Here is a 19,721-nt window from a genome sequence, read left to right on the forward strand (position 1 = left end):
TAAGACTATAAATTTATTGTATACAAGTACGAATATATTATGCAAGCTAAATAATAAATAAATAAAGCTATGATTCTCTATGTGCCTTCTAAAGTTTTTCCTAATAAATACATAAGTGAACGCAGCAGAAAAATATATTAATATGTAATACGTGCGCTTTTAATTATGCCTACGTACACTAAAACTAATGCAAAAAGTAGTGTAAATGTGTTGTGTAAAGCTGTAATACACCATTGTCAAAATTAATCTATTTGCATTGTGAATTGCGATGTTATGGAAAAGTACTTCATACTCGAGACAAGGGAAAACCGATGTGTCTTGAAACATATAATTTATGCATACATCGAAATATCAGATAAAAGAAAAAAATTAGAAAGAATAAAAAACAAAAAATAGAAGTGTAATTTAAAAAATTTATGCCTAACGTACTATTGTCAAACGCTTAAGAGTTTGTTTTTCTTTAATGAGATTTTTTTTTTTTTTTTTTTTTTTCAACGGCGATGAAGACCAATAAAAGGAGAAAGAGCATAAAAGAAACGGAAAAAATTGTCGGTATCATAACTTATATACGTGTTACTTTAGGTGTACGTTAAAACATTAAACAATGCCTAGCGTATGTAAGAGTTATTATATTATTAATATTATTTATGAATATTTTAATAATTTCGAAAACAAAAAGCTCAAAAGTTAATAAATTATTAACAACCAATAATTGTAGTCTATTAATCTCTATTACCTTGAGTTTTTGTACAGTATAATTAAAATTTTTTATAATATTTGGGGAATTAGATTTTATTAGATGATAATTCAATCTTTTTAAAAGGCAGATAAATCTATTTCGTTTAAATATTAAATGTTAATAAATATAATTTTTTGATGGACATAATATATAAAGTTTATACATATATATATATATATATATATATATATATATATATTTAATACTATATAGAGTAAATGTAAAGAAATTTAGTAAAATATCTCAATTTAATAATATCAATTAAAAATATTTTTTTTAAATATTAAAAATTTTAACTTCTTAATGAAATGTGAATTTCTTATGCTAATATAGTATGCAAATAAATTATATAATCATATAAGGAAAATTTGTTTACAATATTCAAGTATGCATGATACTTATGTTTAATTTTTTATGTTTCTATATAACTTTCTATATAAATGGCATTTAAATTTCTATATCTACTTTAATATTTAAATGAACAATTATAATTAAATCTACCATGTTAATAAAAAAAAGTATTAAATATATGATATAAACAATATATAAATAATATTCTAAATAAATTCCCTTTCCGTGTCATTGAAATGCCTGAAACTAATTTAATAAATAAATAAATTCATATTTAAAACATCTTTTTAAATTCATTATACATTTATTTATTGTTTGTAATAAAGAAAGAATTTTTCTTATTTATAATGAAACATGTTTAAATTTATCATTCATTCAATTAGGAAAATGATTAAAATATTTCAGAAAAATAAATAAATTTAAGAATTCAAATTACTTTTTAAACCTCTTAATTACAGCATTTAAGTATATTGTAAATTAAATAAACAAAATATATTTTTCAATTTTTATTTTCCCATAAAATAACATTTATAAAGTTTTAAAAATTTGTAATAAGAAAGGTATAAATGGAAAAGTATAATTCAATTCTTATCCTACTATCTACATTGCGGAACTTGAGTTTTATCCCTTAATTTCAATATAATATATAAAATGATAAAGACTTAAAGACTTACTTCTTAACAATAAAAATATATATTTTTTTTATATATATTTTTTTTTATTTCTTAACAATAAAAATATATATTTTTTTTATATATATTTTTTTTATCTTAGAATGATGAGAAGCGGAAAATTAATTTACTTTGTGATTATGTAAAATGGATAAAAGAAGTATTACTAATATAGGTATCACAATATTATTCATTTATTTAACAAAATATGTCGCTATTTTATGTACATTATAAAAACTTTTTTTTTGCTTTTTCTTTTTTAAATATCATACAATACTTATACATTTTAAAAATCATCAGAAAATTTAGAATTGGGTTCCTAAGTAGATTTATAAACTAATTAAGGCAAATTAATATTTGTAATAAAAATATATCAATCGATAACAATTGCATAATTCTATATGTGCAATGTTACGTTTCATTATATATGACAGTCATTTCATCATTGAAATATATTCACAAATAATTTTAGTTTATTTTATTCACCGAAGCTTTATCAAAAATCTGTATAAAATTTATATTATAAGAAGAAATGAGTGTCATATTAATTAAAAATAAAATAATATTATTATCATCTTTTTACGTGTGAATTCAAAGAGCAAGTCTTATACATTATAAAATTGTTCAATTTATCTAAATAAATTCTTATTTGAATATATATATATATATATATATATTTATATATATTTACATACATACAGACTCGCTAATCATTTTAAGCAGTTGGTATTTCAGCAGAGAATAACGGCGCATCAGTTGTACTGAACATTGGAGATTTACCTTCCCTTGCAATTCTCAAAGCTTGAAGAACACATACAGTATCAATTTCTTTTTGATTTGGTTTTTCATTATCGAGATAAATATCTGCAGCTCTTTTTCCAAAAGGTTCCAATACTTTTACTCTGTAATCGACTATTGTCGATACAGGATTCCCTGTTAACCTAAGATTTTCTAAACAAGGAAGGCTACCAATGTGTTTTATCTCTTCAATATTTTCTATTCTATTACAACTTATGTCTAAGCCTTCCAAACAATATAGTTTAGAAAAACTTGCTAGTGAAGTTAAATTATTATACGATAAATCAATATACACAATTTTGCCCAATTTGGTGTGAAGATTTTCTGGTAATGTTGTGAAACTATTTGCTGCTAGATGCAGTTGAGATAATCTTGGTAGTAGAGTAATATTTGATATTTTCTTCAATCTGTTATTATTTAACATCAGCACTTCAATATTTGGTAGTAATTTAATAGCTTCATCTATAACATCAATTTGATTTTCGCTGAGGTCTAGATGCGTCACTTTCAACCAAATATGCGAGTCATTAGCTGATGTAATATGTTTGTGAACTTCTTCACACATAGTTAATTCGATAATATTTCTTAGTTTTGTATTATGTACACTGAGAGATGTAACCGTGTCTCGAAGATTACCCATATTATAAATTTTTTCTACAGGATAATTGTTAACTGTAAAATTTTCTACATTTTTAAAACTTGACAATTCTATACTTAAGGAACAAGGGTATATATTACTCGCTCCGTATACTGTATCGCTACCTTTGATAGTTAGATCTTTTAAATGCGAATTAAAATCTAGTACATGACTAAAGTCATACTTTTTATCTGGAACTTCCAGAAATGGACGAGGTTGTTTAAGTCTTTCACTTATGGCATACATCTGAAAGGATAGGGTTTGATTTTATAATCAATAAGCCGTATTATAAAATCTATATAAGCTTATATAATAAAAATATAATAAGCTTGTATTTTAAAAATAATCAGTCTATTTATTTAATGTTAAATAAAATTATCCTATTATTTAAACGAATGTATTATGCATACTACTTTAATATACAGTTCTTCTAGTAATTTTCATCACTCGTTATAGTAATAATATCAATAGAAATTAAATATTCATTTCCTTACCTGTAATATATCAAATGTGAAATTCTGAGAGTTTTGTATTAATGATTCACCCTCTGAGAAGAATTTGCATGCTAAATTTTGTAATAAAAAGAAAATTTCATAAATGTGTAACTCTAGAAAAATTGCAAAAGGTCTAGGCATGATTTTTTTCAAATAATTATATACTGAATCCAAGTAAGTTTCAAGCCCCAAACGTCTCTTTTCTACAAATATCTCAGATTTATTACCAATTAATTTTTTTGGTGGTAATATATCTTTTTCCACGCAATGATCAGAAACTAAGATTTCATGAAGTTCAGCAAATTCACTATACCTACAAATAAAATAATATAAAATTATTTTTTCATCCCAATAAAGTAATATTAAAGCAATAGAAGTAACTTATGTATATATATATATATATATATATATATATATATATATATATGCCTGCGTATTATTTAAAATTAGTTGAAAAATAGATTTTTTTATGCAAAACAATTGCATCGAATATAAGTATATACTATTATTGATTCTTAAACCATAAATAGAGAGATATTCGATTGTTATCATAGTCAATATGAAAATTTGGAAGACTGGAATACTGTATATGTGTTTTGTATATTATTTGACCAAATTATAATAAAAAGGTTATATATTAAAAAAAAAATATCTAGTAATTATCGATTATGTAAGTCATTTAATGAAACATTTTCTTCCTTTTACCTGTGTTTGACAGTCCAATTGATGGTAGCAATTTTAACTTGTACTATGTAATATGTAATACCATCGTTGGTTTCATATGATGGAATACTAAGTTGGACATCTTTTTGATTCATAAGAAAACACGCCATTGTTGTGACAATAAAAACTAACTTTCTCTGTAATTAAGTAAAAAAACAACGCTTTTCTGGCTAAGAGAGAGAGAGAGAGGGAGAGAGAGATTGTGAGAACGAGAGGGGGTGAGGGAGAGGGAGAGAGAGAGAGAGGAAGAAGATAGGCCGTGAAAGAGATTAACCTTACATAAACAAAGCTTCAACTCGATATCATAAGGTTTTCGATGTTTTTCGACAATTTGCTATTCTTGTGGTGCATTGTTTTATAGGCGTTGCCAAACCTTTAAGGTACTCGATAAATTCTCTCCTACTATAATAATACTCATATAATGTAAAAAATTACACCGAGAGAAAAACTTATCCGTTATCTCGATGGCTGGCAAAATAACTTAGTTCTACGGTGGAAGCGGCTCCGTAGTGACGCTGACATCTTAATATTTTTACAATGATACAATCGTACTTGGTTATTCGATTTTAATATCTATTAAATTTTATTATTAACTCTCTACATTCTCTCTATATACTAACTTCATTAGTTTAATGCATATGGAATATTAACGAATGTAGCACGAACTTTGTAATTTCTAATGTTAAGTTATATCACAATTCGATCTCCGACTATTTTGATACTTCATTCTTCTCTTAATTCTTCCAGAGAATCAGGCATATTCTGCGTCACCAGCTGATATGCCAAAGCTACACACATGCACGGAGGCTTGATCCCTTGATCCAAACACATGCCTTAAATTCACATTCGCGTGTAGATAAATTTACATGCGTGTGTGAGTTGGGGATCCGTTACAGCGAGTACTTCATTAGTGTTATGCTTAGTACCTCTGGGCGCATGCCCAAAGCATTGCTTCAAGTATGCCATCATGTACGCTTGCTTACTATCGTGTAAATATAATATTCGCAGCCATGGGAATCGTAGTCAGAGATATTAATGTTAGTTTTACGAGTATATATGTCAAAACTATTTATTGAAATATTTTGGCTCGATATCTAATAAAACTTACTAATTTTATTAGTAAAATACCTATAGATTTGATCGGACGTCGAAGATATTAATTTCATTTTAATTTCTAAGAAAATAATTTCATTGATAAGAAATATCATTTGTTTTTGAATATAGAACTACTATTAATTATTAATTAAATATTTAATAAATGAACTTACTTCGTATAATTTACTACAATTCATTTTTATAAATTACAAATTATAATTGATAGACGAAGTCTTGTTTTAACATTAATCTTTAAATAATTATTTTACATTGATTTTTTTATTAGATGTTAAACATATTTTTTATGTCATGTTTTTTTTTTTTTTTTTTTTGGGTTAATTCATTGGATAAATAATTTTGATGAGTTGCGCAAACCAAAGAAGACATTTATTTCACTGACATCATCGCTTATAGATATCATAACAAATTAAGTAGTTATAAAAAAAAAAAAAAAAAAAAAAAAAAAAAAAATTACATAGCAATTCTGTTGAGTAGCATATACTTTCTGTAATTATACAATCTAATATTGAGTCTTTGGTGAATTAAATAACGAGAATAACAAAATGATCGAATATGAATGGTTTAACTATCGTTATCAGAATAAAGTTTACAAAAATAATTATGTTTTACAACATTCGTCTAATATATAAATTTGAAAATAAATTGCTTCCAAAATTTTTATATTATACATGGTCTTTTTGTATTAGTTATTTAAAGTAAATTTAACTAATATATGTTAAATTTCTTTAAATTATTTCAATATATTCATTACAAATGATATGTGTTATTTTCAAACTTTGAACTCGTACTAACATAAAACATAAAAATGTTCTATTTTGCAAAATATCTATTTAATATATAAAGCCCGCTAGAGATTATATCACATTTTAATGTGATATGTTTATTAAAAATAATTATCACATTTTTATAATATGTTTTTCTTATAATATTCGGGTAATATAATAAAAACACAATTACGTTAATTCTTGTAATTTATTATTATTTTTATTGACAATATATCATTGAATGATTTGATAGAACCGAGAAATTGAATAGCACTTTAATGATTACACATTGTTTATTAACGAAGAATAATGCCGATGGATTTTTTCCTTTTATCCTCGGCTTTGTGTGTGTGTGTGTGTGTGTGTGTGTGTGTGTGTGTGTGCGTGCGTGCGTGCGTGCGTGTGTGCGCGCGTGTGTGTATGGGTGTGGGCGCGTGTTTATCTGTGAGCGCGCGCGTGTACTCAATTAAAGAAATGAGAAAAATATTAATTTAATTTGATTTATTATCGTTAGTTTATCCTTGAATGATTAATATTGTACATATTTCAGAAGAAGACTCTAAATCGAATTGTACCGTTGTTTCACTTATTCTTTTAATTATATGTTGTTTTTAGAATTTCTGTAACAATAAGGCGATATATCGACGCATCGATGAAGAAGAAGAATAATTTACATTTTACAAATTATATATGTGAATCACTTTCAACTTACTCTTAAGTTTTGTGATTTGCTCTTAATCGTTGGATTCGTCATTCTTCGTGTTTGCGTGAAAGATCAAGGAAACCCTTGATAAGCTTGAACCAATATTAAACATATTTAATAACTTCTTGTCTGTTTATATTTTCATAATTTCTCCCCAAAATTATCACATTATCTAATTAAGGCCTATCATAATCTATGTAGACTAGATTTCATACGCATTGAAATCTATGTCGTGATATTTTTATTTATTTTCACTTGCCCGCATTATGTATTTTTGTTTTTTTGTACCTTCTTAAGATTTGATTTATCATGAGACTGTTTAATTTATTCATTAATTTGCATTGTCGAACAAAATGTTTTAATGCGATTAGAGTAAAATGAGAAATATTTTATTTAAAAATTTCTTAACGAAATTTTCATTCCCATTTTTCTATAAAACATAATAAGTTTTTTTCATTATTCGTAATGCTGCTATAGTTTATTTCTAATCTGTTTGAAATATTTTTTCAATGAATAAGAATGATCGTACTTTTTAATGAAGATTTAATTTAAATAGATAAAATATATTGATTTTATTAAAAAAAAAATTCATTTATACAATTCATCAAAATTGAAATTCAACAGCATTCAATTTATTGTAATAATGTTGTACATAAAATTAATAAAATTATCATGACAAATTTCATTAATCATCGATGTATTAACAATTTGTAAAGAGAATTGAGAAAAGACAATATATATTTTGTATGATTTCTGTTCTACGATTTAATTCTTTATTTGTGCTTATATAATATATTTACTCCATCGTAATTAACATTGCATTATTTACTTTATCATCTTGACAAAACAAATTGTAAAAGTTTGCCCAGACATCGGAATGCAGGTATTGAGAATACAAGTATAATTTATTGATGTAATTGTTCATATTTAACTACACATATGACGGTTCATTTATTAAAAATAATAGTATTTTTTTAATTTACTAGATTTTCATAATTTTAGATATCGAGAGGTAAATTTATTGTTGACTTTTTTCTTTATATTTTGTATTTAAATTTAATTTTAATTTTTTTTTTTTATTAGAATTCAAATGTTTAAATTATTTATACTTTATTTAAAAAAATATTAAATAAATTATGTTAAAGTACAATTATTATTATTAATAAATTTAAGATTTTGATGAAATACGATATTTAAATATATTTTATAGAGAATCATTTCAAATTTTTTGAATTATTCATTTGAAATAGCAGTGCACTTTCGAATATATTCAAATGACTGTTATTACTTAATTAATTTTATTATTTATTAATTTATTATTACTTGCAAAAGGTAATCCAAGCTCCTTAGTATTAAAATGTGAATTTAAAATTATTTAAAGTTAAAAGTTTTTTAAATTAAAGGCTTTATTTTTAGATTTATTTATAATTATTTATAATTATGGTGCAGTAAATATTGTTTGTTTTTTATTCGTTAATTTATTATTATTATTTTTTTTTTATTATATTTAATATTTCAAATAAAATTAAAGAAATTTATAAGTAATTATATTATTACAAGTAATATGTACATATTATATGAAGAAATAAATATATAATGATAAAAGTATATAAATGATAAATGTATAAAATATATCAATTTTTAATACTTTTATTAGTCATAATTGTCAAGTAATTGTAAAAGTCGAATACAAATTTAATGTTTTTTTCCCTAATAATTATTAAATAAATACCTTTTTATGGTAAAATTATTGTTATGAATTTGCAGAACATTATAAATTTAAAGTAGAAAAATACTTTTAATATCTCAATGCCTCATTCCCGTGAATATTCCCACACACACACACACACACACACACACACACACACACACACACACACACATATATGCTATAAACAAGATTCCTAGTTATATACATACGTATGTGTATATCAATTTAAGAGTTCTTTTAAAATATGTAGATTTTTGCATATTAATAATCTAACAATTCGAAAGTATATGTGCTTCATTCGGTCCAGTTATTGCTTCCATCGAATTCCTTTGTCGGTTTAGAAATATTGAAGCTTTTACTATATATATATATATATATAGTATTTGAAATTTTTTTTTTTTTTTTTTGCATATTATAAGTACGTAATTTTATAATTTTTCGTTATAATTGTGTTTCTTTATCTATGCAGACTGGCTTGATAAAGAGTGTAAAAAGATGCTTACAGAGTTTTCGATATGTAGGATGAATTTCATCTTCTACATTGTAATTAGCCTTTTTAATTATAACGCGTATAGAGAGCATAGAAATATAGTATAACAAAATATATGAAATATTTATAAAACAATTGCCTGCCGTAGATTGTGATTAGACGACATCATGAGTTTTGAATGTGCTTTCATTCTCTATTTTCCTTTATTTTGTTTTATGCTATGTAAAATCAATTTCATTAGCACGTGACACGAAACTTGAAACTGTAAACCAACTGCATTTCGATCATCAGTACGTAAGTAAATTTTTTAATTTTTTTTTCTTTTTTAGTACGATTAAACAAATGAGTTCGGAAAACTCGAAAGAAATAGTCTTTTTGAATTTACATATATAATATATATTTTATATATATTATATATTTGCATATATATTACAGAATGGATTTCTATGATGTTTAATTGGAACCTTTAAAATTTATATTTTATTAGAGCAAAGCAAATCAATCCTTTAAGTCTATTTTTAATATAAAACTTGATTCATTAGATTTGATTTCGGTTAATTAATCGCACATAATGTAGATTTATATCTATGTAGATTCCTATGTGTAAAAATTAATTTAAATTTTTGATCGAAATACCATTAGTTTAATACGTATTATCTTCTCATATACATATGTATACATGTGTTTAATATTTAATAAAATAGGATTTTGCTCATAGAAAAAATGCATTTGTTTTTAATTTATCGTTTATTCCTCGTCCAGCGATGAATATCATTTTCGATCAACGGACGTCGAACTTTCACAATATACGGCGCGGAAAATTGAACGAATACGATATTGTGCATGGCTTAGCCGCGCTTTCATCACATTTTTTTTCTTGTAATATTTCTTTTTTATATTTACAAACATTAATTAAGCACTCGGCTAAAATACTTACAATTATATACGTACACTTTCTTACAAGTATGAAGCTGTACAATTTGTGTATTTTTGTTATTTATTTACTTATTTTTTATGTTTTTTTTTCTTTTCTTTTTTTTTCTTTTTTTTTTTTTTTTTTTTCATACCGGTGAATCTTTTGTCAAGAGTTTCTCTGCTATTATTATTTTTATTATTGAAGTTATGCGCGAGATTTATGTGCTTTTTTTGGCGACAAATTGAAATTATTGTAATACCAATGAGATTGTGGTACTTGAGAACAATGTTAAAAACCGAAAAGCGTCTTTTATATGTTTTATTGCGAGAAAAAGAAAAATAGAATTCGATAAACTCTTGATTTACTTTGTTTACTTTTACATCGAAGTGCTTGATGGAGTTTATTGCTACATACAGGTTTTTGAATTGACGACGCATATACAATTATTTTCGGTAATTACTATTTCCATACTCTTGATTCTTGAAATGTACAGTAAACAGCAAGTTTGGAAAATCTCATTTCTCCTTTCATTCTTTCATAAACGTTAATTATACGATTGCTCAGATTTCTAAGTTGCTAGTGAACTTTTAACAAATAATCTGCGTGTGATAGAAACGTAATTTTTCCTAACTCATCACAGCATAAATATACGCACTTAAATTATGGAATGATTCAGGAGTCTTTTTTTTACGGAAGCATGAACATTTGGTCAACATTGAGCTTAAATGAAAATACGATATCAAGCAATAAATATTGAATTTTCAAATAGTTGCAGTAGATGAATTTTAAATGTTTTCTCCCTTTTTTTTTTTGTTTTTTTTTTGTTTTTTTTTTTTGTTTTTGTTTTTAGATATATCTAATTAGATGTTTAGATGAAATTTAGATTATTTGTTTTATCGAATATTTAATAAATGACGGTTTGTTCGAGCTATACTAGTTGTTTTATTTGTTTGTTTGTTTGGTTTTGTCTTGTTTACAAAGAATAGGCCTAAATAATAGTTAAAGTGTTTTTTTAATATAAAAATATGTTACGATTAGCTGATTACATACAATACTCTTAATTTTATTTACTTGTATTTTGCATCTCAGTAAAAAATAGGGAATTTAAGAATTGAAAGAACTCATTAAGGCTGTTTTTTTTTCACGCGTATTTTCTTTTTTATGAAATAGAACGTTATATATATATATATATATATATATATATATATATGTTTATATTGTAGAACACTTTAGTATCATTTGAGAAATGAAAATTGCACGAAATTTTGCAGAGTGTGCAAAGTGAAGCAGAAATTTTAATGAAATTTTTAAGGTTTAGTGAGCTATCGTTAAGCAATTATTTTTACAGTAATTCGATATGTATTTAGGATTGAGATATGACAAGATATGTGAAGTTGAAACGTACATTAGTATTTTGTGCGTCCTGAGCCTTGTAATACATTTTCTTAAGCGAAGAAAGAAAAATTATAATTCTTAATGCTCGTGCGACGATAAGTAATTCCGATAATACGATAAAGTATTTCCAGCTGATTGCAGATATCTTTCCGAGTGTATTTAAATGTAACCAGTTCCCGACGATTACGGATGATATAAGAACGAAAGTGAAATAAATACGAGATAATTAATTTCACATTGGAACAGGCACTTTTATTAATTATTTTAATAGAATGTCAAATATTTCATTATTAATACGTTTATCGTATGTTCCGTTATTAATTGGACAACTCGAGGAACTTAAAATATATTTGAGATTGCCATTACGCTTCATTAATTAAATGCAAAGAATCGAACGAATGACTAACGAGTAGCAATATGCCTGTAAATTAAGTGTGTTCCTTTTTCACTGCAATTAACGCGAAAAAATAATTAACGGCGCAGTCATCTTTCAGCTGACTGACTTCCTCCTTCGAATAACTAAGGTACCTGGTAAAAAAGGAACGTGCGTACATTAAAGAAATTTGAACGCGTCGCGCTTGTGATTCTCAATATCACGGAGTAGACGCGATTAGCTCCTTTTGCAGATTCCCGGTGCGAAGCTCGATAATCCAAGCAGTAGTGCAAGTTACGTCGTCCGCTCGATAATCTTGAATTTCATACGATCGCGATCGAGTGGCTCAACATACAAAAATAGAAGCGTGCGTGTGTGCGTTCGACGCGGTTGACGCTTTCGCCTTTGTCCACCTCAGCTAATGTGCGTTGACTAGGATGGCAAGTACAGTCCTTTAGATCATCGTGTCTGGATCGCTTGATGAATCATCACCGCTGGCTCGACGTCCTACGGAACAAAGCGCCCATTATTTATTCGGAGGATGTCGACAATGCTGAAGGATAAAACAAAATCGATTGCGAGGGAGAATGCATTTTCGGCCGTTAGACATTATTGCCAGTAATATCGAGCGATGAATGGTAAAGCCCATGGGAATCCCTAGACATACGGCATGTTTCCTTTTTTCTTTCTTATTTTTCATTCGTAAACCAAATTTGCAGTACACAAAAATATTGTTATTTTACTGCTGAAAGTATCTCGAGCGCTTATTTATTCTATTATTATCTATTACTTATTATATTCAAAAGTATTAATTGTTACATAATATCAGTTTCATTCGTAAATCCTTCCAAAGCTCCAGGGTTTAAACTTATTCCTTGAACATTTATTTCTCAAAATGTACATATATATATATATATATATATATATATATATATATATATATATATATATATATATATATATATATATATATATATATATATATATATATATATATATATATATATATATATATATATATATATATATATATATATATATATATATATATATATATATATATATATATATATATAGTTTTCAAACTAATATAACAACTCAATTCTTAATTTACAAGCACTAGGATTGTTAGTTTACTTAAACGAACATTTAGAAGTCTGTTGCAGTGATAACATTTTCGTTAGAGTTAAAGTTATTAGAATTTAATTTCACGCAGCTAATAGTTTAATAAAAATTCAGCTTAAAAGTAATTTAATCGGCTTTTTTGTTACTAAGCTATTTACAAAGTCATACTTTTGATTGTAACTGCAAAAATTCTCTCGACAATTACAACAGTAATTTCCAAATATTCCATTATAAAATTTATTATTACAGATTTTTTCAATAAATATTCGAGTTCCAAGGCATAATAAACGCTATTCATTGAAATGAAAATTACCTGTCTTCTCGATAAGATTAAATTTTAAAATTTGTTTTTTAACGAATCGTCTTCTTCGATCAATTTAACTTTCCTTATCGATTGTATCTACAATATTTGAGACGTTAAATATACTTTTAATCCGATTTAATCGATAAACTATCGATGATGCCCTAGTAATTCCGTACACTGCTTTTTGTCTGACTGGAGTAAAAAATATTTACTCAAAGCATAAATTTAACGACAGGCAATTTGTGCAAATGTCATTTCATAATATCTACAATTATCTTTAGAATTTAATTAATTATGCATACAACGTCAATATAATTTAAAAGCAAATACAGGATTTAACATATTAGTATTTGAAAAAATCATTATATTCATACAAATAATAATCAATATATGTATATATATATATATATATATATAATTAAAAATATTTTCTATATTACAGCTACGTAATATGAAAATGAAAACTATTTTTTATGAATTATTGAAAGATTAATTTTAATTTCACGAAATAAGCATGAGTTTTATTGTAATAAAACATAACCTTCACCTTTCATCATTAATTGGTTAAATTTTTCACAAAATGTAATGTCTTTCATAGAGAGAAGCTCTTCTAACGCTGTAAATTAAATAATAAATAATAATATATTCGACTCGTAGGATTCGCAGTACCCGTAATGTATTTTTTCATTTAATCAAGAAAACATTGAAACAGCTGTTGCACAATATTAAACGAAACATTCCGAGAGATCCATAAAATTTTATGCAATATAAAGATATTAATGCATATATATATATATATATATATATATATATATATATATCATGTGTGGGTGTGCACGTTCACTTAATCCCACCTACACGTTTCTCCCACACTCGAATAAAACTCGACTCAAGTTCACTGATATCTCAAAATCTTTGCCCAAGTACGTAAAGCGAATTTCACTTAAAGCGCTATAAACTAGCCATTCTTCCGGATAATATTCCTCAACAAACGCTACTCGAGTTCTTGCATTTCGCGCACCTATGATACTTTCACTTAAAGCAAGCGTTTTATTTATTTAGTCTCGCGAGCTATGAAAAAGGAGAGATTGCTTACCAGCGTCAGCCGGGACGACTCAGCTGTCGAATGGGTCGAAGGTAAGGGAGCGCGACTCGGGTAGTCGATGAAGGGCCCGGAAGCTCTGATAGAAGGTCGACTGTCGGTCGGCGTCGCCGGCGCTGAAGCGGTGCTGGGCCTTAGTCTGGCCGCTGCTCATCGGATTCTCCCAACAGCCGCTACTGGTTGCCTGGCCCAATCCGGCCGACTTACGATGCTCAAACGGGAAACTGATGCCGACTGGAAGAAATTTCGCGCTCGGTGGATTATTACTTTCTCAATGGCAATGATCATTAGACGTCGAGTCGTAAGCGTTGGTAATTGGTAATTTAACGGCTATGAATCTATCCGAGTGTGTAAGTAACCGAGGCATAGGGACATTTCTCATTCTTCTAAAGACATTGTAATGCTCGTAGAGTTTCTACGTTAAAGAAACAAGATTGCGTTTTTATTGGACTGAATGCATATTTCAAGTATGGAGATGAACGGTATGTGAATTCCCGTTATACCTTATCTTTCGTTTCCCAAAGAAACTCGCCAACTTTTACGTCCAGCATGTATTTTGTCGCACATTCAGAGATACGAGCGCTTTAAGGCTATGAAACTTACGAGCAGCGAACAAGATTAAAATCCTGTAGGAGAAGCGTCGTTCATCACGTGGTGGATATCGGTCGGGGTATCGCGAACGTGATAAGGGGTGCGTTGTAGAAAATCCCGTGAAGTTGAAGTTCCCGCGTCGTCTTCTGTCTTAGCATCCGTGTTTGTAAATTTGGCTTTACGGGGGACGGTGTATGGGTTTTACCTGGAGATTGCGGTGTCGAGCTGAGGAGGGGCGAGAGAGGCTCGTAGGGTGGCGGCGGTGGCGACGAGGGCGACGGCGTAGGTGGATCAACGGGCGCCTGCTGCACCAGGAGCTCGGGGTCGAGACCGAGGATCCTGAGAACGCGTTGGGGCTCCGAGCGCACCAATGCCTCCAGGAGATCCATAGGACAATCGGTCTGGGTCGATTGGCTGTGAAGTCGCGTCGGGGGGTTCCAGCAGAGGGCGTCCGGTGGATGGGAGGAGCTCCGGGCGAGGAGTCCGCTGCCGCAACTACGACTCGGTGTCGGTAGGTTCGGGTTGCTCTGGAGGGAGCTCGCCAGGATCTGCAATGTCTGGATGGCGTTTCGCATCTGTGCAACAGGTCACGCAGGTTTACTTTGAGATTTTAAGATTGCAGCATACAGGTGGTCCCCGACGTTTTTTTAATATTACATTTTAAATGCGGAGATTCTTTATTTTTTTTTTTTTTTTTTAATCTTTGTATCCAAGGGAAGGGAATATAGGGTATGGAGCATTGACAATGTCGACGTTGACGATTGCACTTTAGAAGCCGAAGGCATTGAAAATAAATTAATTGCCCATTAAGAGGATCTTCTCCTTGCCCACGCAACGTAATTTACTCGGAAGTAACATGAAAGAACATAACGATTTTCACGATTTCCAAAAAGATAAGATAGGCACGTGTAAATTCAATTGAATAAATAAAATACTGAATAGTGTAAAAATAATCAAGGACCTCGTATTTGACGGTGGCTACGTCTTGGTGCAGCGTTAACATCTGCGTATCTAATCGTTCAACGGAGCCACGTTTATGATCTTCCAGGGATTCTTGCGGTACCACTTGAATACTTCTACCTCTTAAAACACCCCTTGGCGGCCTTTTTCCTTGATACTCGTCCCTTTATACATCATAAATATATTATCAAACGAATCCAATATAATAATAAAGTCTTGGCTAATTTAATAGCGTAATAACAAGTGTTTCTAGATTACCTAAATTTCGTGTGTCGAGGACTCGATGAGGTGTGCAATGGCGATCGGTTTGGCGGAGATAGCGGCGAGGTCTCACCCTCCTCGGGTACGTTCTCGTCGTCCTCGCTGATGGAGGGTAACGTTAGAGATGGGCCGCCATTTATTTCCGATTCTTGCTGCTTTGAACAGATAATATAACCTTTGCAACATTTGCCTAACATTTACCGATTAGTAGTATCAGTGACAATTGCATTGAAAAATTGTCAGCTACGCCAAGTAACTTTTGCATTGTTAATATTTTTAATTTCACGCTGCTATTCGCTTCGTAATTCTAAAACGATATTTTTCTAATGCATTTTATGTTATTTTATTTGGCTACAATTGCGCTAATTGCGCTCACATGTCCTATAGTGATTGAAATTTGAACTGAAACGGAGGTTTAATAAATTAATCCAATTTTCGCATTCAATATTATAATTATCTATTTTAAAAAGATGCGTATAAGAATTTTATTTCCCACTTTATATAAATTTTAATGCAAGCCGCTTTAATGACGATCGTTCGATAAATCACCTCCATATAAAATTGACATCATCAAATGTGTAATTTTCATATATCAATGTGCCGTAAATAATATTGACATAAAGTCTAATATTTTGTTATATATATTGTACATAGATTGGTATTAGTATTAGATGTTCACTTGGGCTGAGTAGCAGGTAATTTAAAAACTGAATTAAAATTGTAATGGGAAGTTTGATGTTAGTTAGTAAAGACGAGCATTGATTAGTCGAGCAATTTTATAATCAACGTTATCGCGTGGATAGAGAGAAAGCGCGATGTAACTTTTCTAACGTCGGCATAAACAAGTCGTTAATTATACTTTTATAATTGAGATTACGAATTACCTCGACTTCGTAGCCTTCGCGCAAATTGTACGTCAAATCGTGTTGGATATCGTGGGCGAACTCGTGTTGATACTCAGGATAAAGGCGCAACACATCCACAAGGCCCTGCATGTGTATGCACTTAAGATCGCAATAAGTTAGAGCTTTGACATCGCACCGGGACTTGACAACGACGTCGTTTGAGCCCGATACGCCACCCACGTTACCCCCACCGTTGTTGCCGTGTTGTAGATAAACGTCAATGTCACATCCAACCAGATCACCTTTGCCTATATGATTTAAAAATAGTTCCGGTAATTTGATACGAGAGAGTGAATTTTTCATTCAACTTTTGCAATTTAATACGTTGTTTTTAGCTTTGTTCAACGATGTTATAGTCTGCATAATAATGCGTAATAGTCAGATAATATTTGTCAGATAAATTTTTCAGACCTTTAACGAGGCGACATTACACGAAGTACAGCTCTTTCGGTTAAACAGATTTCTTTTCAGTCGTACTTTCATGTATATTTTTCTTTATTATCAGCTACTATTGCACAACTTCTTACTTATTACTTGACAAATTTTAGTCAATACATTGCATATACTCTTTAATAGCTTAAATATCTTTTGCGAAATATTATCGAACGGAAATTGGCTAATAATATGGCATTTTCATCTAACGCCTAATATTTGATATTATTAATTGAGATTTCGCAAATGTCACGTTAATCACACTTTGCCGAATGGAAATATTGTAATTGAATATTGTTGCAATGACTAAAAAATAACTATGTATTTGTTGAGAAATTACTAAAGATTGCATTCATACTGAGGCATTAAAAATAGTAACAATTTTTTAATAATAATTTTTAATTTTTATGTAGTGGAGATCCATTTGTATATTATTAGAAAAATAATTATAATTAATATTACAATATTTGAAATGGTTAATAATCACTTTTGTAATTAAAGCGATTAATAGCGAGTTTGAATTATAAAACATTTCGAAGATTTATTTATGCAAAAATACAAATCGACACACAAAATAAGTATAAATTTGTCAAGATATTATCCGTCATCAATAACCAATATCATTCGTAGTCTAATTGGAATTCAATCATTTTTTTCTTCTGTTTTCTCATCTTTTTTATTTTTTTGAATATTTCAAATTATGCCAATATTTGTCAGAGCTGCATGCGTGTATGTTATTTTTTTTTTTGTTTTTTTTTTTTTTCGCTGCAATCAAAGTTTGACCCATTTCCGTTGAAATGAAAGTGGGAGATTAGAGGGAGAAATAGTGTACGGATCGGAATAAAAGTAGCTTTAAACCAAAGTCAGGACATTTATAATTTCTTGACTACCGACATACCTAAAATCGCGACTACCATTTCGTTCTGCACGACTTCCATCGAGCCATTGCAAAGGTAGTAGATATATGACAGCGCATCGCCCTTGTGAATGAGAAACTCCCCGGGTGCGCAGAAGATGCTGCGTATATGCAGAGAGAGAAGCTTCAAACAGCCTTGTGAGGCTGCTTCGAATATCGGTAGACTAAGTATTTCGCGATGCAAGTGCATCGAGACGTCACCTCTCAGTTCCTCTGGAAATTCCTTCAGCGTCTGGCAGCAGATAAAAAAGTATGTTTGCAGCAGCATCCCTTTCAATCGCGTCTCTTAATTCCCAATAATTGAATTTACTAAAATTCAGTGACATTATTTTTATATTGTGTTGAATGTGATAAATGTGTTATCATATCGTTGTGATATTATGATTGTACATTATTTATTCTGTAATAAAGAGAAAATCCATTCACTTTATTTTCAAATGGGCAACGCTTATATTTTTTATGCCGATATGTTAGCAGATATGATGATATGAAATTAGTAATTACGAAACAAAAAATATTCTTTCATATTCAAGTATTTAAAAATTCATTCCAACTTTAAAATGAAAATTATTTTGATATGTTATGTCTTTGTAACATTGTTAACAACTACTCGTATCATAATATTTATTTTTCATCGTCTTACCAATCAATTCTATAGACAAAATATATAATAAAATTTACTTTAACTAAGAGATTGGAAATATCTTTTGAATATTACATTGAGATAATATTGGGTAACGTAAAATAGAAAATTAAATTTTTGTTACATCATAAAATTGAATAAATCTCAAATAAAAAAAAAAAAAAAAAAAAAAAAAAAAAAAAAAAAAAATTGAACAAAATATAATGTAATATTATTCATGCTGAAAGTAATTTATAAAAGATTATTTTCATATTAGAAATATTATTTTCATATAATTAGATAATTATCAAACATAATAAATATTCAAAAGTATTATTTATAGTTTTTTTATTATCAATTAACGCAGCGAAAGAATATTCGTGATATATTAATTTCATATTAGTGAGTTGGTAATTACTATGACTTTATATTTTCATCTTTATTATACAAATTGGGTGGATTCAAATTATGATAAAAACTATAGATTGAGAAGCCTGAAGGATTAATTTTATTAGTATATATAATAGAGAAAGAAAGTGATCGACCATAGAACTTTTTAAATTATAAATTTGCAAATTGAATAAGAGTAATTCGAGAAATATATAAAACCGTTCATCTTATA

At 28.4% G+C, this 19,721-nt stretch overlaps 2 protein-coding genes across 3 annotated transcripts in view; both read right to left on the bottom strand.

Moving 5' to 3' along the window:
* Positions 1-2,451: 2,451 nt before the first annotated feature.
* LOC105362621 (nischarin) lies at positions 2,452-4,811 on the bottom strand. 2 transcript variants are annotated; one of them, XM_011500097.1, is made up of 4 exons: positions 4,693-4,811; positions 4,396-4,550; positions 3,691-4,003; positions 2,452-3,442 (listed from the first exon to the last, which is right to left on the bottom strand). In XM_011500097.1, the coding sequence occupies exons 2-4, from the start codon at positions 4,521-4,523 to the stop codon at positions 2,477-2,479; spliced, it is 1,407 nt and encodes a 468-aa protein (XP_011498399.1). In that variant the 5' UTR covers positions 4,524-4,550; positions 4,693-4,811; the 3' UTR covers positions 2,452-2,476. The 2 variants fall into 2 exon arrangements, with proteins under 2 accessions (XP_011498399.1, XP_011498398.1); XM_011500096.1 differs by lacking the exon at positions 4,693-4,811 and having other exon boundaries at positions 4,396-4,591.
* Positions 4,812-11,642: 6,831 nt separating this feature from the next.
* Positions 11,643-19,721, bottom strand: part of Elk (Eag-like K[+] channel) — a 124,725-nt gene continuing 116,646 nt past the window's right edge. The window contains exons 10-16 of the mRNA XM_011500098.1: positions 18,460-18,709; positions 17,109-17,377; positions 16,222-16,379; positions 15,965-16,127; positions 15,209-15,578; positions 14,407-14,646; positions 11,643-12,388 (exon numbers count right to left, since the gene is read on the bottom strand). Of these exons, the coding sequence (XP_011498400.1) occupies positions 14,426-14,646; positions 15,209-15,578; positions 15,965-16,127; positions 16,222-16,379; positions 17,109-17,377; positions 18,460-18,709 (1,431 nt within the window). The 3' untranslated portion in view covers positions 11,643-12,388; positions 14,407-14,425. The remainder of the gene's footprint in view (positions 12,389-14,406; positions 14,647-15,208; positions 15,579-15,964; positions 16,128-16,221; positions 16,380-17,108; positions 17,378-18,459; positions 18,710-19,721) is intronic.

Source organism: Ceratosolen solmsi, unplaced genomic scaffold, assembly GCF_000503995.2.
Source record: "Ceratosolen solmsi marchali unplaced genomic scaffold, CerSol_1.0 scaffold41, whole genome shotgun sequence".
Classification (NCBI taxonomy): domain Eukaryota; kingdom Metazoa; phylum Arthropoda; class Insecta; order Hymenoptera; family Agaonidae; genus Ceratosolen; species Ceratosolen solmsi.

Excerpts from the sequence above, each read along its gene's own strand:
- LOC105362621 (XM_011500097.1), bottom strand. The coding sequence starts at position 4,523 with ATGGCGTGTTTTCTTATGAATCAAAAAGATGTCCAACTTAGTATTCCA. Across the intron at positions 4,004-4,395 it reads AATTGGACTGTCAAACACAG|GTATAGTGAATTTGCTGAAC; the intron begins GTAAAAGGAAGA and ends TTTTATTTGTAG. Across the intron at positions 3,443-3,690 it reads TCACATTTGATATATTACAG|ATGTATGCCATAAGTGAAAG; the intron begins GTAAGGAAATGA and ends CTATCCTTTCAG.